This window comes from Trichomycterus rosablanca, chromosome 26 (genome assembly GCF_030014385.1).
Source record: "Trichomycterus rosablanca isolate fTriRos1 chromosome 26, fTriRos1.hap1, whole genome shotgun sequence".
Lineage (NCBI taxonomy): Eukaryota > Metazoa > Chordata > Actinopteri > Siluriformes > Trichomycteridae > Trichomycterus > Trichomycterus rosablanca.
In genome coordinates, this window is record NC_086013.1 from 5,637,821 (window position 1) to 5,664,675 (window position 26,855).

Genomic DNA, 26,855 nt, shown 5'->3' on the forward strand with positions numbered 1-26,855 from the left:
TGACTCGCTTCTCCAAAACACCCCAAAGTGACTCAATAATATTTACATCTGGTGACTGTGCAGGCCATGGGAGATGTTCAACTTCACTTTCATGTTCATCAAACCAATCTTTCACCAGTCTTGCTGTGTGTATTGGTGCATTGTCATCCTGATACATGGCACCGCCTTCAGGATACAATGTTTGAACCATTGGATGCACATGGTCCTCCAGAATGGTTCGGTAGTCCTTGGCAGTGACGCGCCCATCTAGCACAAGTATTGGGCCAAGGGAATGCCATGATATGGCAGCCCAAACCATCACTGATCCACCCCCATGCTTCACTCTGGGCATGCAACAGTCTGGGTGGTACGCTTCTTTGGGGCTTCTCCACACCGTAACTCTCCCGGATGTGGGGAAAACAGTAAAGGTGGACTCATCAGAGAACAATACATGTTTCACATTGTCCACAGCCCAAGATTTGCGCTCCTTGCACCATTGAAACCGACGTTTGGCATCGGCACGAGTGACCAAAGGTTTGGCTATAGCAGCCCGGCCGTGTATATCGACCCTGTGGAGCTCCCGACGGACAGTTCTGGTGGAAACAGGAGAGTCGAGGTGCACATTTAATTCTGCCGTGATTTGGGCAGCCGTGGTTTTATGTTTTTTGGATACAATCCGGGTTAGCACCCGAACATCCCTTTCAGACAGCTTTCTCTTGCGTCCACAGTTAATCCTGTCGGATGTGGTTTGTCCTTCTTGGTGGTATGCTGACATTACCCTGGATACCCTTGATACATCACAAAGACTTGCTGTCTTGGTCACAGATGCGCCAGCAAGACGTGCACCAACAATTTGTCCTCTTTTGAACTCTGGTATGTCACCCATAATGTTGTGTGCATTGCAATATTTTGAGCAAAGCTGTGCTCTTACCCTGCTAATTGAACCTTCACACTCTGCTCTTACTGGTGCAATGTGCAATTAATGAAGATTGGCCACCAGACTGGTCCAATTTAGCCATGAAACCTCCCACACTAAAATGACAGGTGTTTCAGTTTCATTGTCCAACCCTGTATATACAGTATGTTCATTAAATTCCAGTCAATTCAATTTAGATGTAGCTTCAGTTAACCAGCAGAGGGCGCTGTTGCTTTAATGACAGATAATCAACGTGACGCGTAGGGGCCGTGCTGAGGGGGCGAAGGGGGCAGCTCACCCCAACTTACTCATTCGGATGAATGTTATCACATTGAGCACTCCGAGGAGAACTGGAACTGCAAGCTTGAAAACTTTTTTTTTTATATATAAAGGACTTGAATTTGCATTTTGGAGTTCATGTTCAGTCGGTTGTTTTGCAGAAGAGGCTGACAGTGGAGGCAGAGAGACGCGTAAACCTCTCACCTGGGTTTTACCGAAACTCATTATTACGTCGTAATGAGACGAAAAGCAAAACTCGTACCTTGTTTGCTTCAAATATTCGCCTGCTATGTTCTAACCGAGTGCATTAATGCGGAAAACATCACGGTTGCGGTGTTGCTCCCGGACAATATTAAATACCCGTGGGCATCGCCGAGGGTCCTGCCCGCGATTCGCATGGCCAGAGAGAACATCATGAAGAGCGGACTTCTAGGAGCGCATTCCATCAACGTGTTAAACTTCAGCGTGGAGGACTCCACCGGATCCTGTTCGGAAAACAAAGCACAGATCATCGCAGTGGATACCAAACTGTACCACCAGCCGGACGCTTTTATCGGACCCGGCTGCGTGTACGCGGTCGCGTCCGTGGGAAGATTCGCGTCCCACTGGAAACTGCCGCTGATCACCGCCGGTGGTCTGGCGTTCGGCTTCGATAACACCGAAGAGTTCCGAACTATTTTCCGAACCGGTCCGACCACCACCAAACTGGGAGATTTCGTTAACGCGCTTCATTCCCAGTTTAACTGGACTCGCCGAGCGCTCATGATCTTCCACGATTTGAAGCAGGACGATCGGCCGCATTTCTTTCTATCCGAGGGTATTTACCTCAACCTAAGGGAGGAGAACATGACCCTGAACGCCTTTCCCTATGGAGAAGATCATTCCAATTATAAAAGCATTGTCACCTTTATGAAGGAGAATGGCAGAAGTAAGTTTGATCTACATCCTTAAAATAGAAAGATGCCTGGAAAGATTTATTTGTGCGTGTCTTTTATAGCCTATAATAAATACATCATAATAAACCACAATAAACTGCACAATCATTTCCCATAATAAACATATAATATAAGTTAACTTATAGACTTTATTGTCATTACAGTTATACAACGAAACTTTGCAGCAATAATAAATAATACAATAAAATAAGATAAAGAAATATCAAAATATAGACTCGGTGCAGCACAAAATAGGCTAAAATGATCAGAAATATGAGTATTTACGTGGTGAGACAATATGGATATACAGTATATACATGGTTATATAGTTGGTTATATACACTGGATATAGTCTAGGCTATTTACATTTTTGTCCAAAATTCCATTAAACTATTCCATCAAAATATATTAAATTGGTCCCATTTAAGGTTCAATAATAATTTCTAAGAAATTTCAGCCATAACATTACAACCATCTCCTTCCATTTTATCAGTGTGTGTTAGTGTGTGTTGTGCTGGTATGAGTGGATACGTTTATAAACACCTCACTGTCACCGCTGGATTGAGAATAGTCCACCAGCCAACAGCGCCCCATGGGCAGCGTCCTGGGACCACTGATGAAGGTCTAGAAGATGACCGACTCAAACAGCAGCAATAGACGAGCGATCGTCCCTGATCGTCTCTACAAGGTGGACCAACTGTGTAGGAGTGTGTAATAGAGCGGACAGTGAGTGGACACGGTGTTTAAAAACTCCAGCAGTGCTGCTGTGGTCCTGTGGGAACATTGAAGAACAGGGTGAAAGCAGGTTAAAAAGCATGCAGAGAAACAGATGGACTACAGTCAGTAATTGTAGAACTACAAAGTGCTCCTATATGGTAAGTGGAGCTGATAACATGGACAGCGTGTGTAGAAACAAGGAGGTGGTTTTAATGTTATGGCTGATCGGTGTATATCTGTACTGTTTGTAATGTGGTACAAATCAATCAGTAACACTCATGCAATGCAAAGCATTTAATTACAATTGTATTAATTTATTTATTAGGATTTTAACGTCATGTTTTACACTCTATTAACATTCATGACAGAAACGGTAGTTACTCATTACACCAGATTTATCAGTTCACACGTTTTAATGTCAAACACAGTCATGGACAATTTTGTATCTCAAATTAACCTGGACTGTGGGAGGAAACCCATGCAGACACTGGGAGAACATGCAAACTCCACACAGAAAGGACCCTGACCGCCCCATTTGGGGATCGAACCAAGGACCTTTATGCTGTGAGGCCACCGTGCCCCCCCAACTGACAGGATAACGTTTGGTTAAAATAAGTCCATTTAAACAATTTTTTTTTCAACATAAACTGAGTGATATGACGACAGTTCCATCTAATAATAGAAATGTGCCTACAGAATAGATATACTGTTTATAATGTGGTACAAATCAGTCATTAAAGCTCAACTTTGGTCTTTGACAAAACACTAAGAAAAGAAAGCATGACTAAGGAGGAAGATTTAATCTCCATAAATCTTAAACTACGATTATAATAAATAGAAACACCAAATCCACAGTGGTAAACTACCCGTATTGGTCATCTACATTCTCCCTAAGACAAAAATATCAGTCTCTAAAAATTAATTTATACAGTCATCAGTATCTGGCATAACATTATGACCACTGATGGGTGAAGTGAATAACACTGATTATCTCTTCATCACGGCACCTGTTAGTGGGGGGGATATATTAGGCAGCAAGTGAACATTTTATCCTCAGAGTTGATGTTAGAAGCAGGAAAAATGGGCGAGCGTGAGGATTTGAGCGACTTTGACAAGGGCCAAATCGTGATGGCTAGACGACTGGGTCAGAGTAGTAGTCCAAGGAAGGAACGGTGGTAAACCGGCGACAGGGTCATGGGCGACCAAGACTCATTGATGCACGTGAATGCTGGTTCTGATAGAAAGGTGTCAGAATACACAGTGTATCACAGTTTGTTGCGTATGGGGCTGCATAGCTGCAGACCAGTCAGTTAGGAAGGTGGTCATAATGTTATGTCTGATCAATGTACTGTATATAGACATATAGATTTAATTAATGTTTCATTTACTTCTTTTCTATTTAACATTAGCAGCATGTGGTTCATAATGCAGTGCAATTTTGTTACCTTTAATTTCCCTTAGACTGGTTCCCTTCTGTAGATGTGACATCACAACCATCTCACCGTACCAATGTAAATTAAGAGAGTCAAGCTTAAGCGTCGTACTTTACCAATATTCACCCTTCTATACAGATTCTAATTTTCATTTTTATGCATAGATTTAATCAAGAAATCAGTATTAATTATTTAAACAGGTTTATAAATTAATAATAATGCTCCAGACAAACATCAGATTGCAAAACAAATGCAGCTGCGGTATGAAAGTTTTGGGGGTGGGGGGAATATTAGGTTTGGGAAATATTCTAAAAATGAATGTTCTCGCTTGCACTGCTGCACAAGTGATGAAATCCTTTCAGAGATACTTACTGCTGAATACGATCTTTAAAGTATCGATATTGAATAAGACATTATAAAGACGATTTCATTCTATTTCAAACACCAGCTTGTACACCGTCTAGCGTCATACTACCTAACGTGGTAAGATAAACATCCTAAACAAAGCCTATTAATCTTGTTGCTGCATTACGAAGGTCACTTGGGGATTTTTGTGATGCAACACCCTGTCCGCTCTTTTCCTCAAGGCATTTTAAAGCCTTCTTGTGCGTTGTGCTATTTAATTTTAGAATGTTAGACAAAAGTTTTTCATTGTTGGAATAGTTTTAGAGATTTCAGTTGCACTAACTGACATTATTGACGTGTATTTTTTTTTAACAAATCATGGAATCTGACTAGATGTGTCCATCGTGGTCATAAGACTATACACTGATCAGCCATAACATTAAAACCACCTCCTTGTTTCTACACTCACTGTCCATTTTATCAGCTCCACTTACCATATAGAAGCACTTTGTAGTTCTACAATTACTGACTGTAGTCCATCTGTTTCTCTGTATGCTTTGTCAGCCCCCTTTCTTGCTGTTCTTTTTTAATTGGTGGATCATTCTCAGCACTGCAGTGACACTGACATGGTGGTGGTGTGTTAGTGTGTGTTGTGCTGGTATGAGTGGATCAGACACAGCAAAGCTGCAGGAGTTTTTAAATACCGTGCCCACTCACTGTCCACTCTATTAGACACTCCTACCCAGTTGGTCCACCTTGTAGATGTAAAGTCAGAGACGGTCGCTCATCTATTGCTGCTGTTTGAGTTGGTCATCTTCTAGACCTTCATCAGTGGTCGCAGGTAGGGGTGGGTTTATAAAATCGATTTTTCGATTTTAATCGATCTTTATTTGAACGATCCGATATCGATTCATATAAATGCGAGATCGATTTTTTAAATACGCCCCTTTTTACGGTGCACACGGAAATCTATTACTATTGTTACCCCCTTTAATTTCGCGTGACCAGCCACTGTTTTTTCATGCAACGAGATCTGACCTGCACATCAGTTTAGCATGGCAGAAGCTCAAGTTATGACCACTACACAACTTTTTGCACTGATTTTCGCTCGGCTCTGGATTCGGGAGGAACTCGGTGTTCGCTCTGCGATCAAAACTCGGCTCTCAATCAATGTGAGAAACAGCGAGGGGAAACACAGGGGAGAGGTTGGAAACAGGTGGTGGAGCGCAATATAGTTTCTATCAGAATACATCAGCACACGCGAGATCGTTCTCTACAAAACAAAATATTTATTAACCTCCAACTCACTACAGAACGATCCATGCTGCTCGTGTTGCCAAATCCACTCAGATTCATTTATTTCATCAGCGCACAAACTTTGATCTCTCGCTACTTGTTGATGTGCATGTTTGGATGTGGTATCATTAAACCTTTCATCACTTCTCACGTGTGTTTTCGTGACAAAACGTAGTTTTGGAGACCAGAGAAGCTCGCCTGTGATTCCCCCTGGTGATGGATGGTGTCGTGTAAAACTCCCCATCGCCGATCAGTCGTGTAGTGTGAACATTACAGTGACCCGGTGTTAATCAGAGTGTCGTGTAGTGTAAACTTGGCATAAGCTGTACAACAGCCAGGTGTATGTTTACATTACATTTACAATGTTGTAGCATGTCAGACAAATGAAAGAAAACAGTAACATTCATTTTTTATTATTATTTCATTTGTCTGACATGCTACAACATTGTAAATGTAATGTAAACATACACCTGGCTGTTGAATGTTACTGTTTTCTGTTTTGGATTAATTATTTATGTAAACAAAATACACAAATATTTTTAATAATAAATGTTCTTTGTACAATTATCACATTCGTTCTCTGAACATCTTTACATATTTAAACAAAACCTGTTAATGTAACTCAAATATGCCTAAATGTGTTGAATCGAAATTGAATCGAAAATCGAAGATCGAGAATCGAATCGGGACCTTGTGAATCGGAATCGAATCGATCCAGGAAATTAGTGGTGATACCCAGCCCTAGTCGCAGGACGCTGCCCACGGGGCGCTTTTGGCTGGATATACTGTATGAAATGATGAGGCACAGTCCTTTCCTTAAAGTTGTTAGTCTCCAGAGTTTAATTTTTAATCACTGAAGGACCAGTACGTCTATGTCCAAGTGTCCTTTAAAATATTGAATAAGTAACCCACATTAAAAAAGCAACTGCATCGACTTCAGAAATTTGTAGAACTGTAATATTCAAGAGTGGAGCAGGTACCATTAAGAAGGGAGATGAAACACTGCTGGGTAATTATAAGGCTTAGGTATTACTATGTTTTATTATTTCTTTCTTTTATAAAGCGGTTAGTTTTTAGCAGGACTTGATGATAAAATGATTGTTTACATGACTAGTTGCTCATAAATGTCTGAAGTAATTTATTACTTAAATGACTCTATATTTTAGATTTTAGGGATGTAACGATACACCCTACCCTCGATGCGATGCAAACAAAATGAAATTGAAGACAAATTATGACAAAGTTTCCTTTTATTATTTCTCTTTAAAAAAATAAAATACTGTATTTGTGCTTATCTTTTATTTATCTAAATAATGAATGTCCTTTTATTTCTGAGGTAGGTACAAACGATGCAAAACAATGCTGCACATTTCCCTTTTTGTGTGAAAAAAAAAACTGAAATGAAATTATAAAACAAATCCCACATTAAACAAATAAATGAATAATACAAATAAAGAAAGTATCCTCAGATGAATACATTTGGCTGGAAAATTCCGAACCTGGCAACCCTATAGTGACGTCAAGCAGGCGAGGTGAATAGCGCCAGCGCCCTCTGCTGTTTAAAGTGAATATCGATTCATTATACATTTAAACCGATTTGAATCGTTACAGGTGTGAGTCGATTTTTAACTGTCTTGTGGTGCATCGTTACATCCCTATTAGATCTCCTTTGCTTTTCTGTTTTCTAACTGTTAACTAAACAGGAGGCTCTTTTGTGTCACCGTGACAAACTAAAAACAGTAACACTAGAGACAACTGTACATTATAATGCTAATTTTGAGTTAGCAAACAACAGATTAGCAAAGCTAGCAACAAAACAAGAAAGAAAATCTCAGGTAAAAACAGAGTGATTCGTCAGTATTTCTTAGTTTCGGTAGGTTATATTTAAAAATATCAGATATAAAAACATATTACCAGGCACTTTAAAACAAATTACAAATTACTTACAACTTACTTATTTAATTTATATAATGACACACAACATTCCATACACTTGCCTCTTCACACTTACTATAACACATTATGTGTTTCCTAGTTATATATTTTTAATATTGTACATAAGAATACTGTACCTGCCGCTCAGGTGGCGCAGCGGTAAAGTACGCTAGCTCACCAGAGTTGGGGTTTCCAGATACATCGTATTGAATCTCGGCTCTGCCTTTCCGACTGGGTTGGGCGGCAGCATGAACAACGTTTGGCTGTTGTTCAGGGGCTTAGGGGTAGAAGTCGGAGCATAGGTCCTCATAACTGGTGCGACTGCGGCCCCTGCTGGTTGGCTGATGGCGCCTGCACAGGGCTGAGGAATAACATTGAGGGGGGGTGTGACCCTCCGTGCGCAGTGTCTCTCGGTGTATGAACTCGGCTCGTGCGGGTGAAAAATTGCAGGCTGTACTGATTGCGTACCGGAGGGGGGTGCAAGTCAGTTGAGTGGCGTCCTCAGTCAGCGGTGAAGGGTCGAATCAGTATAGAGGACGCATTCAGGCTGATCAATGGATTGGCCCCCTGTTAATAGAATAAAACATTATTATACATTATATACAGTGGGGCAGTAGTAACATGGTGGTTAACGTACTGGACCAGTAATCAGAATGTTGCTGCTTTAAGCCTCACCACCACCAGGTAGCCACTGTTGGACCCCTTAGCAAGGCCTTTAACTCTCAATTCCTTAAATCCTAGTGGTGCTGTTGGCCAGCACGGATACAATTGGCTGTGTCTTGGGGGGTGATCAATGGATTGGCGCTCTGTAAATAGAATAACATGTTATGATTAAGTGAGAATCATGTCACCGGCGAGCAATTGATCATGTATTACATTGAACCAAACCAGTCCATCTTAAATTAAGTAGTCGTGTGTGCTATCAAGCTAGTGATTCTGTAAAATGTATTCAACTGTTAGCATTGAGCAAATAAATTCTTCGAATACAGAAATTAATTAATGCTAGATGTTGAAGAGTGACATTTGGAGGCAAACGGATAGAACTCAGACCCTTAAAATCCATTCATCAATTAGTTTTAATGATTACCTAAGTGCAGGCAGCAGTAAAACATGCAGACGTGTTTATTAACCAGTGTTGACATGCATCAGTATTCACAGCGTCAGGCTATTCTCGCTCCCTAAAGCGAATAATAAGATGTTCTAAATGCTGGATGCCTAGTTCGGTGCGGTGTGTGTAGGCATTATCAGTGTTTAATGCTGAAAAGTGCAGCTCGTGGTACCATGGTCTCACTACCATGGCAACGTGCCTCCATGTCAACCTCTTAGTGTCCTCTTTCAAGAGAAGATCAGCACTGCATCCTCCGTTCTCCAGCTCTCGGTTTCTAGCCATTTGTCTCTTCATTGTTAGCAAGCAGACGTGCAGCAATCGGCTCTTTTAGATGTTATTAGATACCAGGCAGTATTTGTATTTTTAGAAAAGCCTTCGTCTGTCTTTATTCTTGTAATCTTCTCCAACTTCTGATGCAGTGTTATGATGCTTACAATTCCGGTGAACAGCCCAGTGTATGTTCCAGTGTTTACAGTTTTTAAATGACAACGCTATTTAGCCAAAAGTTTGTGGATATCCTGTCTAATTAATAGGTTTATGTGTTTAAACCAGACCACCTCTTTGTTTCTGCACTCACTGTCCATTTTATCAGCTCCACTTACCACTTATAACACTTTGTAGTTCTACGATTACTGACTGTAGTCCATCTGTTTCTCTACATACTTTTTTTTTTAGCATGCTTTCACCCTGTTCTTCAATGGTCAGGACCCCCACAGGACCACTACAGAGTAGGTATTATTTAGGTGGTGGATCATTCTCAGCACTGCAGTGACACTGATATGGTGGTCCACTCACTGTCCACTCTATTAGACACGCCTACCTAGTTGGTTCACCTTGCAGATGTAAAGTCAGAGACGATCGCTCATCTATTGCTGCTGTTTGAGTTGGTTCATCTTGAGTTGGTTCACCTTCATCAGTGGTCATAGGATGCTGCCCACAGGGCACTGTTGGCCGGATATTTTTGGTTTGTGGACTATTCTCAGTCCAGCAGTGACAGTGAGGTGACACTGACATGGTGGTGGTGTGTTAGTGTGTGTTGTGCTGGTATGAGTGGATCAGACACAGCAATGCTGCTGGAGTTTTTAAACACCTCGCTGTCACTGCTGGACTGAGAATAGTCCACAACCAAAAATATCCAGCCAACAGCGTCCTGTAACCACCGATGAAGGTCTAGAAGATGACCAACTGAAACAGCAGCAATAGATGAGCGATCGTCTCTGACTTCACATCTACAAGGTGGACCAACTGGGTAGGAGTGTCTAATAGAGTGGACAGTGAGTGGACACGGTATTTAAAAACTCCAGGAGCGCTGCTGTGTCTGATCCAGTCATACCAGCACAACACACACTGACACACCACCACCATGTCAGTGTCACTGCAGTGCTGAGAATGATCCACCACCTAAATAATACCTGCTCTGTGGTGGTCCTGGGAGAGTCCTGACCATTGAAGAACAGGGTAAAGCAGGCTAACAAAGTATGTAGTGAAACAGATGGACTACAGTCATTTATTGTAGAACTACAAAGTGCTTCTATATAGTTCTATATGATTCATATTTTCTTAGTACACTGTAGCGACAAAGCAATTGCTAACAACAATTCATCTATAACAAGCTAACAGTTGTTATAAATCAACGATATATTGGCGATAATAGTAAGTAAGTAAGTAAGTAAATTTTATTTATAAAGCACTCTTAAAACAACTTACGTTGACCAAAGTGCTGTACATCGAATAAGCATACATAACACAACATTATATTAAAAAAGTAAGAACCAAATAAAAATACAGAGTAAGAGACAAAATAAAACAGATAAAAATAGACTAAACAATTAAAATTAACACAGCTCCTCACTGTTCAAATGCCAGCTTATAAAGGTATGTTTTTAGGAGTGATTTAAAAACACACACTGACACACCATAGAGGTATTATATGCTTCCAACTTTGCCCCAACAGTTTATGGAAGGCCCTTTCCTGTTCCAGCATAACTGTGCCCCTGTGAACAAAGCAAGCCATAAAGAAAAACCTTTAGCCCCACTGAACAGCTTTGGAATGAACTGGAACATCAATTGAGGTTTCTTGACCAACATCAGTGTCCAGCCATACAAATTCTCTTTTGGTCACATGGGATGAAACAGGCTCATGGTCAGGTGTCCAAATACTTTTGGCTACATAGTGTATTTTACATAGCAAAACACACACACACACACACACACACACACACACACACACACACAAAACAAAAACAAAGAAGTAAGATGGTTGATATCATCTCTGAACAGCATTTGCCTAATTACATTCAGTCATGCATATACATGTGTTTCATAACAGACTGTTGTGCCATAATTATTCTGCCATTTTACTATAATTTCACAGGCATTAATTGCTAATTGCTAGCAGTCGCTGAACTGTTTGGTTTACTTTTTCTTCTAGTGATTAGCATCGTGTGTTATGTTCGCTACCATTTACCAAAAATTCTTAAAGGTAATTTAAAACGGCCCTAATTGTTTATAAGAGTAAAAACAGACTATGATTGTTTAAAAGAAAAACAGGATAATTTATTCATTCACTGTCTTTATCCTATTCGAGGTCACTTTAGGTCAGATTCACTGGGCGAAGGCAGGAAACACAGGGGGACTTTAGTAGCTCCAATTAACCTGACTGCATGTCTTTGGACTGTGGGAGGAAACCAGAGCTCCCGGAGGAAACCCACACAGACACGGGAAGAACATTCAAATCCACACAGTAAAGACCCGAATCGGTTCACCTGGGAGTCGAACCCAGGACCCTCTTGCTGTGAGGCGACGGTGCTACCTACCCAGCCATTTTAACGTTTTCTAATTAATACAGAGATACAAATATTCATAGAATTTTGCTAAATGGCCTTGCAGTGTTAAAAATGACTGGCACCTCATTTTTTTTTGCTGAGCCTTGATACGGGATAGATCGCTTGAAATGGATAAACTTGCCGCTCAGGTGGCGCAGCGGTAGAAACACATGCTGGGACCAGAGCTGGGATCTCGAATACACCGTATCGAATCTCAGCTCTGACTGCCGGCTAGGCTGAGCGGCCACACGAACAGCGATTGGCCTTTTGTTCAGATATGGGCGGGACTAAGCCGGATAAGGTCTCTCTCTCATAACTAATGCAATTACTTTGCTGGCTGATTGATGGCGCCCGCACAGAGATGAGAAAAGAGTGCTCTCAGGGTGTGTCTCTCCGTTCACAGTGCTGAGCTGCACTGCACTCGTCAAAGTGTAGGTGATAAGATGCATACGGCTGCTGCCCACGTGTCGGAGGGGGCGTTCTCCTCAATCAGAGTGGGGATCGGCATTTGGTGGAGAGGAAGCGTGACACAATCAAACAAAAAGGGAGAAAAAGGATTACAGGACTGCAGGCAGGCCAGCCCAGTACCTGTACCCTCTTCTTTTACAGCTACAGTGTATCACAAAAGTGAGTACACCCCTCACATTTCTGCAAATATTTCATTATATCTTTTCATGGGACAACACTATAGACATGAAACTTGGATATAACTTAGAGTAGTCAGTGTACAGCTTGTATAGCAGTGTAGATTTACTGTCTTCTGAAAATAACTCAACACACAGCCATTAATGTCTAAATAGCTGGCAACATAAGTGAGTACACCCCACAGTAAACACGTCCAAATTGTGCCCAAATGTGTCGTTGTCCCTCCCTGGTGTCATGTGTCAAGGTCCCAGGTGTAAATGGGGAGCAGGGCTGTTAAATTTGGTGTTTTGGGTACAATTCTCTCATACTGGCCACTGGATATTCAACATGGCACCTCATGGCAAAGAACTCTCTGAGGATGTGAGAAATAGAATTGTTGCTCTCCACAAAGATGGCCTGGGCTATGAGAAGATTGCTAACACCCTGAAACTGAGCTACAGCATGGTGGCCAAGGTCATACAGCGGTTTTCCAGGACAGGTTCCACTCGGAACAGGCTTCGCCAGGGTCGACCAAAGAAGTTGAGTCCACGTGTTCGGCGTCATATCCAGAGGTTGGCTTTAAAAAATAGACACATGAGTGCTGCCAGCATTGCTGCAGAGGTTGAAGACGTGGGAGGTCAGCCTGTCAGTGCTCAGACCATACGCCGCACACTGCATCAACTCGGTCTGCATGGTCGTCATCCCAGAAGGAAGCTGACGCACAAGAAAGCCAGCAAACAGTTTGCTGAAGACAAGCAGTCCAAGAACATGGATTACTGGAATGCCCTGTGGTCTGACGAGACCAGGATAAACTTGTTTGGCTCAGATGGTGTCCAGCATGTGTGGCGGCGCCCTGGTGAGAAGTACCAAGACAACTGTATCTTGCCTACAGTCAAGCATGGTGGTGGTAGCATCATGGTCTTGGGCTGCATGAGTGTTGCTGGCACTGGGGAGCTGCAGTTCATTGAGGGAAACATGAATTTCAACATGTACTGTGACATTCTGAAACAGAGCATGATCCCCTTCCTTCGAAAACTGGGCCTCATGGCAGTTTTCCAACAGGATAACGACCCCAAACACAACCTCCAAGATGACAACTGCCTTGCTGAGGAAGCTGAAGGTAAAGGTGATGGACTAAACCCAATTGAGCACGTGTGGCGCATCCTCAAGTGGAAGTTGGAGGAGTTCAAGGTGTCTAACATCCACCAGCTCCGTGATGTCATCATGGAGGAGTGGAAGAGGATTCCAGTAGCGACCTGTACAGCTCTGGTGAATTCCATGCCCAGGAGGGTTAAGGCAGTGCTGGATAATAATGGTGGTCACACAAAATATTGACACTTTGGGCACAATTTGGACATGTTCACTGTGGGGTGTACTCACTTATGTTGCCAGCCATTTAGACATTAATGGCTGTGTGTTGAGTTATTTTCAGAAGACAGTAAATCTACACTGCTATACAAGTTGTACACTGACTACTCTAAGTTATATCCAAGTTTTATTTCTATAGTGTTGTCCCATGAAAAGATATAATGAAATATTTGCAGAAATGTGAGGGGTGTACTCACTTTTGTGATACACTGTATGTCTTTGTAATCTGTGCAGCATGTGGTTTTGCACTCTTGTCTTGTTAAAAAATGCATGGACGTCCCTAAATTGCCCCTGTCCCAACTATTTTGGAATGTGTTGCAGGTCTGAAATGCAGGAATGGATGTTTATTAACAAATGAAATGAAACTGTCCAGACAAAATATGAAATATTTTGGGTTCATATTGTCCGCAATGTGGGTTTTGTGGGCTACATATTACTAGAAACTTTTAAGGCATTAAGGCATAAGTCTCCCATTTAGCATGCTAACTTTAACAAATGCTAAATAAATTATTAAAATATTCACGTAAATTAAGACTCTAATCCAAATTGTTTTGATCTTCGACCAGTTTAAGCTGCTTCATTAGCAGTTAGCTGGCTGCTCTGTTGGCTACATGGTACTGCTAGCTATGTGTTTAGGGTGGCCAGACGTCCGGTTTTAGGTCGGACAGTCCGGCTTTTCAGCTGCCTGTCCTCCGTTCACGCAACGCAAGGACGGACACTTAAAAATCCTCCTTTTGGAGTGAACTGGTTTAATTTTTGATTCATATTATCTGTCATTGGCTCAGGTACATGTCAAAACAAATGCTTTGTATTTCATTGGTTTAACAGCCTCATTTGACTGCTTATAGTGCTACCACTGGCCAATCGCAGAAGGTCCGCCCTCTAAATGCTAGTCTGTGATTGGGTGGTGGAATTTCGCCCGCCCGCTCTGTTCTGTATACACCTCTACCTGGGTCAGTTAGTCAGCTCTCATGCTCAGGAACGCTGTGAAAATAACAAAAAGTAAACTTTTGGAGGCAGCGAGGAACGGACTTAAATATGAAAAGTAGACACAACATTTAGTGAGTAAAACGCTAATTTGTTATAGAATTCTTGCTTAAATTGTTCAAAAACTCTGTTATATGGGTTCTGGATTCATTCTGTGTGTTGTGGTATCATGTCCCCCTGTTCCTAATATGACGTCCTCCTTTTGGGTGTAATGTCCTCCTTTTTGTTACCATGAATGTGGCCACCCTATATGTGTTATGCTATATTCTGGCATGTCTGACTTGATTAAATGCAAGCTGACAATTTAATGATGCAAATCTGATATCTCGGTCAAAGTACACAAAAGGCTGTATCCCAAACCACACACCGCATACTACATAGTGTGTCAAAAAGGTTATGACAACTTTACTAGTTTACATAGAGCTACAATTGTGGCTTGCTTATATCCGGCACTTCTGGAAGTTTCTCTGGAGAACACATACCTTAACTGTAAATGTATTTTGACAGACGTGGCCACAAGTACATAAGATGCTGGAAATATATCAAGGAAAATTAAGACACTGGAACTAAAATCTCACTCACATCTGTATAGTAAAGCAGTTGGTTTTTAACCTTTTTGGCAAGTAAGGGCTCAAAAATGCAATTCTACCACAATCCCACTTCCCATCCCACGTACTTTTTACATTAGCACATTACTGTAAATAGTTTGGTATTGTACAAATTATAGCTAAGGAATTGTGTGTCAAATATTAGAAGATAATCTAACCAATGATAATAAAACCAATGTGATTACGGTTGTACATATTGTATTGACCGAGCACTTTACCCATCTTGTACATACACTCGCTCACTTCTCACTCACTTTCTTAACTGCTTATCCAATCAGGGTTGTGGGGGGGGGGGGGGGGACTGGAGCCTATCCCAGCTTTTCAATGGGTGCACGGCACACAGTAACACCCTGGATGGGGTGCCAGTCATACACACACCCAATTCGGTGTCTCCAGTTAACCTGACTGCATGTTTTTCCACTGTGGGAGGAAACCGGAGCTCCCGGAGGAAACCCACGCAGACACGGGGAGAACTCCACACAGAAAGGACCCGGACCGCCCCGCTTGGGGATCGAAGTGCTGTGAGGCGACAGTGCTACCCACCGAGCCACCTAGCCACCCTTGTACATACATTTATTGATTATTTTATTACCGACTGCTTGTTGCTCTGTACACTTCATCCCCACCCCCTGACCCACATTTATCAATCAAAAGAAACCCACATAGTACCAACACTGACCAAATTATGTCTGGATGGTGGACAATTCTCATCACTGAATGACACTAACATGGTAATAACAGGGAAGTGTACATTACACCCTTACTGTCAGTAATACAAGGAGAATAGTGCTCAAACCAAAAAGGTAACAGCGTCCTGTAGTCATAAAGTGCTCACTGATAAAAGATATGAGAAAGTTTAACACACAATGTGCCCCACATAGAAACTGTACTCCTGCAGCATGTGCTAATGGGGTATGTGTTTTTATTAAAGAGGCCAGTAAGTTTAAGCAGTGTTGTAAAATCCCTGATATACTCATGCCAGAACAACACACACAATCATGTCCTTACCATGTTAGTGTTATTGCAGTGCTTAATTATTACTACAGTGGTACCTTGTAACTCAACATCCTCTAAACTCAAAATCTTTGAAACTCAACACCCTTCATCGAGAAATTTGTACTCTTAAACTCGACGTGTTCAGTTTGTTTTTTCTTTTTTAATTGTTCATTTAATTTCAAATTAATATCGGCCTGAGTGGTGCTGTAAAACGTCGTCAAAGTGTGCATATGAGACAAAACTGCATTTGTGTTGAATAACCCGTCAAATCCACTCTGACGGCTTCACATGTATCTGTGTTTAGCTGGATTTTCCTCCTGTTTCACTTTTAAACTTGTGTTATAGCTATATTTTCAGTGTGTAAGTGTCAAAAACAACCCCATTATTTTACATGAGCCTAAAGTATATGCAGTTCCACGGGACCATAGAACACATTAACTGGTTTCCCGTACATCCTTATGGGAAAAAATACCTTGAAACTCAATGCCTCAGGGTACCACTGTATTTTATTATTATTATTATTATTATTATTATTGTTATTATTATAAACATGTGAATTAATCTGCCATTGATTTGTAAAAATGAACCCATCTGCATCAGAGGTGACACCACACAAGATCCTGACCTCACCTCAGTGTTAAAAAGTGCTACAGCTGTTAGGAAAAATAAAATTCATACACTTTTGATTCCTTGTATTTGCAACACACACACACACACACATATATATATACTGTATATATATATATATATATATATTATATATATATATATATACCAATCAGCCATAACATTAAAACCACCTCCTTGTTTCTACACTCACTGTCCATTTTATCAGCTTTTTTCGTATGTAGACGTAAGAACGATACATATGATAATATAAACTGTTACTAGATACATATAATAAGTGATTAGAAATGCAAGCGCTACTACAAGCTTGTGGTGACTTTGGTGCTAATGCTAAAGCTAATTGCACAGTGGTTAAATGTGCTAAGCTAATATTAGTAAATGCCAATATGACTAGATGTTAGTATGAGATAAATTGTTAAACCTGCCCCCGACTATAAAAGATAATAACTGTACAATACTAACTAGAACTAAGAATGAGTGAAGTAAATAAGAAGCAGAGCGAGGGTGCATGAGCAGTATAATGCTATGCAATGAATAGATGGACTGCAGAAGGTTAGCGTAATGCAAAAGGTGAACTCCAGGTGTTAGTACTCAGGTGATTTAGATTTATAAAGATGTATGAGATAATGCACTAGATAAATATAATAAACACATAATAAACATCATGAAGGTTTTGAACACAGACACAACCAAAGTGATTAGAAATGCAAATGCCAATACAAACTTGCAGTGACTACTGTGCTAATGCTAAAGCTAATTGCACAGTGGTTAAATGTACTAAGCTAATGTAAATGCTGATGTGACTAGAAGAATTTACTAGATACATTGTTAAACCTGCCACCGACTATGAAAGATAATAACTACTCAGTACTAACTATAACTAAGAATGACTAACTTTAAGAGGGTACATGAGAGGTACAGTGCTATGCAGTGAAGAGATGGACTGCAGGAGGTTAGTACTCAGGTGATTTAGAATGCTATGCTATGCTTGAGCGGTGAGGGCAGAACTGTGAGTTGGGGCTGCTAGAAATTGCCCCACTTTAGGAACTGACCCCGAGGCCACTGAAGAATGTCTTCAAGAGCTGGGCTATCACGGCGATTCCATCCTGAGTTGGGGGTCTAGGACATTACCAGCTGGAACCCTCGAGACCAGACCACATCTTTCCATACATTAAGCCATACATTAACATCATGCAGAAACCTGGCTGAGTTCTCTGGCCACTCTCAGATAGATAAAAGACAATGGATATCAGTGTGTGACTCTCCGTGTGCAAGACCGACCTCAGGCAAATTAGAAGGGGTTGGTGGACTGTGCACGTGTCAGGCAAATATACCCTCCGTGGACTAGGTCAGGGTCCTCTGAAATGGAAGATTAATTGGCTATGCTAAACTGCAAGAAAAGGGGAGAAAATGCATAAATAAAATATAAAGAAATTATATTTAGCTGGACGTCGGGGTCTTTCCAGGGTCAAAATCTCTACTTGCAGAGATGGACAATTTCCACTGTAACCATGTATTCACATAGATGAATGTTTGATCAAGAGCGTCCGACATTCTTGTATCCTGTCCTGTCATAAACAATGCTATTGTAAAAACCTTAGGACGAATGAATGCGACTGTCAGGGCTTGTTTGGCTTTTTTGGTTTTGACATTCCATTCATTTTTGTCTGCAGAACACGAGCTTCACCCCGAGGCTGATCATATTGTCACAGCTGTTTTTTACTTATTGCTTCAGCTTTAAGAAACAGTGACTCACTGGACTGGAATTGGTTTTAGATATTTATGGTCATTTTGTTTAAGTGTAAGGGTAGTTGTGTTTGAACCACACTTGAAAGGCAAGATGCGTGTTGTTTGAATAGTAAATGGATTTAGTAGGGACAGAGTTGATCTTTTAATCTAAAATCCAAAGCCAAAAAGGAAGGGAAATTCTGTAGAGGTATTACTGTTTAAGCTTATACATGAACATGTTAGTTACGTATGAAACCATAAGCCAAGATGCTGAACCAAAACCATGTTTTCATGGATGTATATTTGCATGCATCCAACTTAATCATAAGCACTTTATTTCTACAAGTATGTTACACATAAGAACCATTTTATCAGCTCCACGTACCATATAGAAGCACTTTGTAGTTCTACAATTACTGACTGTAGTCATCTGTTTCTCTACATACCTTTTAAGCCTGCTTTTCACCCTGTTCTTCAATGGTCAGGGCCCCCACAGGACCACTACAGAGCAGGTATTACTTGGGTGGTGGATCATTCTCAGCACTGCAGTGACACTGACATGGTGGTGGTGTGTTAGTGTGTGTTGTGCTGGTATGAGTGGATCAGACACAGCAGCGCTCCTGGAGTTTTTAAATACCGTGTCCACTCACTGTCCACTCTGTTAGACACTCCTACCTAGTCGGTCCACATTGTAGATGTAAAGTCAGAGACGATCGTTCATCTATTGCTGCTGTTTGAGTCGGTCATCTTCTAGACCTTCATCAGTGGTCACAGGATGATGCCCACAGGGCGCTGTTGGCTGGATGTATTTTTAGTTGGTGGACTATTCTCAGTCCAGCAGTGAGTGTCAGTGTCAGTGTCAGTGCAGTGCTGAGAATGATCCACCACCTAAATAATAGTCCTGACCGTTGAAGAACAGCATGAAAGCGGGCTAACAAAGTATGCAGAGAAACAGATCGACTACAGTCAGTAATTGTAGAACTACAAAGTGCTTCTATATGGTAAGTGGAGCTGATAAAATGGACAGTGAGTGTACCCCAGTGAGCGGAACCCTTTTTCACCTATGCTTCTGCACAGGGGTCCTTTTACAGCCTGCTAGATGGCACCCAGCTGACCGGTGGCAATGCCGAGGAGTTCAGAATCTCGGCGCTGGTGTGCTAGCGGAATATCCCGCTGTGCCATCTGGGCGCCGTACCTATGAATAGAAATATACTGTAGTATAAAAAACTAGTATAGACAGGAAATTACAGAATTATATGAATATAGTGGTAATTTTATATCTGTACAGTTGTGGAAATAAGCATTACGTTACAGATGACATACTGTAATACCGTAAAAAGCTTTACTGATTAATGTAAGTTTAAAGTGTGATTATTCTTTAAGAAAAATCATAGTTATTCTTTGAGGAAAATGGACACAAATCCCCCCACAAATCAACCCTAATTCTGCTATTTTACAATCTGCATCCTTATCCTCCTGTAATAATCCTCATTGATTCCAGCAATTAAAAAACCCTTAGTTATTTTTGTATGATTTGTCTTGGTGCGTGTCCAGGAGACAGCAGGACGGCTCGGTGTGAGTCAGTCTGCATGGAGTGGAAGCTTTTGGGTTTGAGTGGTGGACTGGGGCCCGGCCTCGCAATAACATCTGAGGAAATGGCTGCTAACTCGGAAGCCAGTCAACTAATGGAAATAATGCTTAGGAGGCAGACATGAGGAAAAACAGTCCAGGGTTGTTGGAACACATTCAGTAAATGAAATGCTCTATGATTTTTAATCAGATTTCACTAAAGCTGTTGTTTCATTTTTTTATGCTGTAATGTCTGGGCTTTTTGGCTCTAGAAATGTTAGATTTGTGCACCAATTATGGACAAACATGCTTTAGTCTCTTTGGATCACATTGATATTACCAAACTTGTCTTATTTTTCACTTACATATAGACTGATCAGCCATAACATTAAAACCACCTCCTTGTTTCTACACCTCTTACCATATAGAAGCACTTTGTAGTTCTACAATTACTGACTGTAGTCCATCTGTTTCTCTGCATGCTTTGTTAGCCTCCTTTCATGCTGTTCTTCAATGGTCAGGACTTTCACAGGACCACTACAGAGCAGGTATTATTTAGGTGGTGGATGATTCTCAGCACTGCAGTGACACTGACATGGTGGTGGTGTGTTAGTGTGTGTTGTGCTGGTATGAGTGGATCAGACACAGCAGTGCTGATGGAGGTTTTAAACACCTCACTGTCACTGCTGGACTGAGAATAGTCCACCAACCAAAAACATCCAGCCAACATCGCCCCGTGGGCAGCGTCCTGTGACCACTGATGAAGGTCTAGAAGATGACCGACTCAAACAGCAGCAATAGATGAGCGATCGTCTCTGATTTTACGTCTACAAGGTGGACCAACTAGGTAGGAGTGTCTAATAGAGCGGACAGTGAGTGGCTACGGTGTTTAAAAACTCCAGCAGCGCTGCTGTGTCTGATCCACTCATACCAGCACAACACACACTAACACACCACCACCATGTCAGTGTCACTGCAGTGCTGAGAATGATCCAATATTTAAATAATACCTGCTCTGTGGGGGTCCTGACTATTGAAGAACAGTGTGAAAGCAAGCTAAAAAAGCATGTAGAGAAACAGATGGACTACAGTCAGTAATTGTAGAACTACAAAGTGCTTCTATAAGTGGAGCTGATAAAATGGACAGTGAGTGTAGAAACAAGAAGGTAGTTTTAGTGGTATGGCTGATCAGTGTATTTCAGACAGTGTTAAACAGACCATAATGTGTGTTCTATAACATGGTCAATATTTATAGAAGAAATCTATCAGATCACACTCAAGTTAAATCTGTGTATTTGGGATCAGGGCCAAATTGATGCCAACTATAAGATAAAGTAAAATAAAAGTTTAAAGTTGATTGTAAATTATGTTGACTGAATGACTTCAACGCAAACATCTCGTCTTTCCCCAGTTGTGTACATCTGTGGACCTCTTCAGACATTCTTTCAAATCATGCAAGTGTTTGAGGAGGAGGTGAAGAATCCAGAAGACTATGCCATCTTCTACCTGGATGCATTTGGTGAAAGTCTCATTGATGATGCCCACCGACTCTGGCAGAGCTCAGATATCCAGTGGAAAGATCCTATCAAGCTATTTCAGGTAAAAAAAAAAACCCAGAATGCTTAAAATAAATACCAGTACTATGTTTAGAATAGAAGTGGAAGAGGGGTTTGGGTGTTTCACTGTAAATGTAGTAGCTATTGGGTTTGGTATTGTTTTACAACCCCATATCAGAAAAAGTTGGGACAGCATGGAAAATGCAAATAATAAAAAAACACAGCTTCTTACATTCACTTTGACTTGTATCTGATTACAGACAGGATGAACCTGAGATATTTCATGTTTTATCTGCTCAACTTCATTTCATTTATTAATAAACATCCATTCCTGCATTTAAGACCTGCAACACATTCCAAAAAAAGCTGGGACAGTAAAGCATTTTTGGCACCGAGGAGACCAAGTGATTTAGTGTTTCAGCTTTTATTTTGTCTCATTCTTCCTGCAAACACGTCTTAACATGTACAACAGTACGGGGTCGTCGTTGTTGCATTTTCGTTTGAAAATTCTCCACACATTCTCTATTGGGGACAGGTCAGGACTGCAGGCAGGCCAGTCCAGTACCCGTACCCTCTTCTTCCACAGCCATGCCTTTGTAACGTGTGCAGCATGTGGTTTTGCATCGTCTTGTTGAAAAATGCATGGACGTCCCTGGAAAAGATGACGTCTTGAAGGCAGCACATGTTGCTCTAAGATCTCAATGTACTTTTCTGAATTAATGCTGCATCACAGAAGTGTAAATGACCTTTGCCGAGGGCACTGACACAACCCCATACCATGACAGACCCTGGCTTTTGGACTTGTTGCTGATAACAGTCTGGATGGTCCTTTTCGTCTTTGGTCCGGAGCACACGGTGTCCATTTTTTCCAAAAAACACCTGTAATTTTGATACATCTGACCGCAATACACGTTTCCACTGTGTGATGGTCCATCCTAGATGCCTCTGAGCCTCAAGAAGTCGACGCCGCTTCTGGACACGGTTAACATAAGGCTTCTTCTTTGCACAGTAAAGTTTTAAGTAACATTTGTGCATGTAACTCTGTATTGTAGTGCTTGACAGGTTTGCCAAAGTAATCCCTCACCCATGTGGTTATATCAGCTATTGTTGAGTGGCGGTTCTTGATGCAGTGCCGTCTGAAGGATCCAAGATCACAGGCGTTCAGTTTAAGCTTGCACCCTTGGCCTTTACGCACTGAAATTTCTCCTGATTCCTTGAATGGTTTAATGATATTACGCACTGTAGAGGGAGAAATATGCAAATCCCTTCCAATCTTTCTTTGAGGTTCATTGTTTTTAAACATTTCAATCATTTTCTCACACATTTGTTGACAAACTGGAGATCTTCTGATCATCTTTGCTCATCAAAGACTCAGCCTTTCCTGGATGCCAAACCATGATTACAATCACCTGTTTGGAATCACATTATTATTTAGTTTTTTCGCCTCAATACTAGCCTTAAATTGGCCCAGTCCCAACTTTTTTTGGAATGTGTTGTATGCCTGAAATGCAGGAATGGATGTTTATTAATAAATGAAATGAAGTTGAGCAGATAAAACATGAAATATCTCAGGTTCATCCTGTCTGCAATCAAATAAAAGTCAAAGTAAATGTAAGGAACACTGTGTTTTTATTTCATTCGCATTTCACATACTGTCCCAACTTTTTCCTGATTTGGGGTTGTATATAGCTTATGTATAAAACAGTGTTAATTTCGTTGATGAATGATTTTCGTCATAGTTTTCGTCAACGAACCTTTTTTTCATGACGAAAACGAGACGATGACTAAATAAAAACTACAAAAAAAGATAAAAACTATGACGAAATGAATCGACACTTTCGTCAACGAATAAAAACGATACGAAAATGTTTGGCAGGGACGACATCCAATCAGAACTTATTTAGTTTTGTGGAAGGTAGGGACAAGTTAGGAAGAGATCCAATCATAACTACTTTAGCATATGAGGAGAGGCGGGACAAGCCGATTAGCCATCCAATCAGTACTAATCTTTTGCAGTACCGCAGCAGAGCCGTAGATAGAGGTAGCTCTGTACCGCGGTAAGACCACACTCGCACAAGTTTGATCTAAACCCGGGAAGACCAGACTAGCCTGTGAACTTTCTTTACTCATGGAACTAGGTTAACTCCACAATGTCAACAGGGAGAAAGATGAGAGCCGATATACGGACACATTTCTCATTTGACGTCGTGAAAAACAAGACGATGTGTAAACCATGTGGGGCGACGAGTAAAAACACAGCAAATCTGAAACATCTGGCACTGCTGGCAGTATAATGGCAACATAATGTCACAGCTGCTTTTACGGTACCCAGTTTTATAAAGAATGTAATATGCAATTTGTTATGAACAATGCATATATTTTTCAGGCAGAGCAGGCCTACTGGTCATTAATATTTTGTTATTGTTATGCTCAATAAGCGAGGTCAGGTAAATAAAGATGTTTGAAATAAGTTAAATCTGTTTTTGTGTGTTGCACATTCAAACATTAATAATATTCCATAACTGGTAAAAATGTTTCATTTTGTGTAAGTGTATATAATGACTTAAATAATTTAAGGGAAGTGATAAAAAAGCATTTACATTTTACACCCTTTATATGTATTTTAGGGCGGCACGGTGGCTAAGTGGTTAACACTGTCGCCTCACAGCAAGAAGGTCCTGGGTTCGAACCCCAGGTGGGGCGGTCCGGGTCCTTTCTGTGTGGAGTTTGCATGTTCTCGCCGTGTCTGCGTGAGTTTCCTCCGGGTGCTCCGGTTTCCTCCCACAGTCCAAAGACGTGCAAGTGAGGTGAATTGAAGACACTAAATTTGTCCATGACTGTGTTTGATATAAACTTGTGTAATGAGCTACCGTTCCTGTCATGAATGTAACCAATGTGTAAAAACATGACGTTAAAATCCTAATAAACAAACAAACAAACAAACATGTATTTTAGTCGACTGAATCGACTGTAGATTTAGTCGACTATATTCTTATGATAATTAGTCGACTAAAACTAGACTAAAACTAAAACAATTCAGATGACTAAATTATGACTAAAACTAAATCAAAATTTGCTGTCAAAATTAACACTGGTATAAAAGCATTTTACTCCTTTTTGTTTAGCTTTTCCAATTATTAAGTAACAATTTAACATTAGTGTACTTTTACTGGTTATGTATATATTTTTGAGATGTCTGATGTCTTAATGCCACCCAAAGACGGTATTCCCATGATATGAGCCTGTGAGAAGTGAACATTTGTAGGCAGCCGTGCAAAGAAAGTCCAGACTCCAGAGTGGGACTCCAGAGCCACTTGAAATATTGCAAAACTGCAAGTGCAGATAACACAGAGCTATGAGATAGCTATGGTGCAACAGTAAATAGTTCAGGCTACGTGTATTTTGTTTACTGGACAAAGTTCAGCTGAATAATAACAGACCCAACACGGTTAGAGAGTAGCTTAAGCAGAAAGCAACTGCATTATATTTGACTTTTAGTCACATTTTAATCAGTTTTTTAACATTATGACCACTGACAGGTGAAGTGAATAACACTGATTATCTCTTAATCACGGCACCTGTTAGTAGGTGGGATATATTAGGCAGCAAGTGAACATTTTATCCTCAAAGTTGATGTTAGAAGCAGGAAAAATGAACACGGAACAAGGATTTGAGCAGCTCTTGTGCGTTGTTCCCGGTCTGCAGTGGTCAGTATCTATCAAAAGTGGTCCAAGGAAGGAAAGGTGGTAAACCGGTGACAGGGTCATGGGCGGCCAAGGCTCATTGATGCACGTGCGGAGCGAAGGCTGGCTCGTGTGGTCCGATCCAACAGACGAGCTACTGTAGCTCAAATTGCTGAAGAAGTTAATGCTGGTTCTGATAGAAAGGTGTCAGAATACACAGTGCGTCACAGTTTGTTGCGTATGGGGCTGCATAGCCACAGACCAGTCAGGGTCTGGAACTGGAGTCTGGACCACTGGAACTGGAGCAATGGAAGAAGGCGGCCTGGTCTGATGAATCACGTTTTCTTTTACATCACGTGGATGGCCGGGTGCGTGTGCGTCGCTTACCTGGGGAACACATGACACCAGGATGCACTATGGGAAGAAGGCAAGTCGGCGGAGGCAGTGTGATGCCTTGGGCAATGTTCTGCTGGGAAACCTCGGGTCCTGCCATCCATGTGGATGTTACTTTGACACCTACCTAAGCATTGTTGCAGACCGTGTACACCCTGTCATGGAAACGGTATTCCCTGATGGCTGTGGCCTCTTTCAGCAGGATGATGCGCCCTGCCACAAAGCAAAAATGGTTCAGGAACGGTTTGAGGAGCACAACGACGAGTTTGAGGTGTTGACATGGCCTTTAAATCTCAATCCAATCGAGCATCTGTGGGATGTGCTATAGAAACAAGTCCGATCCATGGAGGCCACACCTCACAACTTACAGGAGTTAAAGGATCTGCTGCTAACATCTTGGTACCAGATAACACAGCACACCTTCAGGGGTCTAGTGGAATCCAACTCAATATTAGGAGGGTGGTCATAAGTTAATATTCATACACAGTTACTGTCTGGGTTAATATCATAGTATATCATTAAATACTGCGTCACTTCAGCCAGCATCACTGTTCCCACATTAATATTTATCATGTCTCTGGTTTTTGAACCACTTCTTTGTTTTTTATTTATGGATTTAAGGTTTTGCTTCTCTGGCTTCGTATATCTGTTTTCTGCCTGTCGTCATTGTGCTGTGGGAAGTGTTTACCTTCTTCCCTGATTGCAGGATTTTCATTCCATGAAACCCATGTCTGTTTTCTGAGCGTACTTGGATTTTGGTCTGGCACTGTCGCTGTGTTTAATAAATCAGCTCTCTGGTCTTATAGCCATTGAGTCCTTAATTACAGTAACGGAATCAGAGAGCTTGGAGCTAGTCTTTTTGTCTGTGTTAGCAAATCACACATCATATTAATGTGATCGGTTGTTACGTCTGGTTTTTGAGGCTGAATGCAACTTTCTGATCCTGAA

General features: G+C 41.2%; 1 protein-coding gene across 1 annotated transcript in view; it reads left to right on the top strand.

The window, feature by feature from the left end:
- The first annotated feature begins 1,411 nt into the window (after window positions 1-1,411).
- The window catches only part of npr2 (natriuretic peptide receptor 2), an 89,578-nt gene continuing 64,134 nt past the window's right edge, over window positions 1,412-26,855 (top strand). Inside the window, exons 1-2 of the mRNA XM_062989191.1 lie at window positions 1,412-2,102; window positions 21,687-21,874. Of these exons, the coding sequence (XP_062845261.1) occupies window positions 1,412-2,102; window positions 21,687-21,874 (879 nt within the window). The remainder of the gene's footprint in view (window positions 2,103-21,686; window positions 21,875-26,855) is intronic.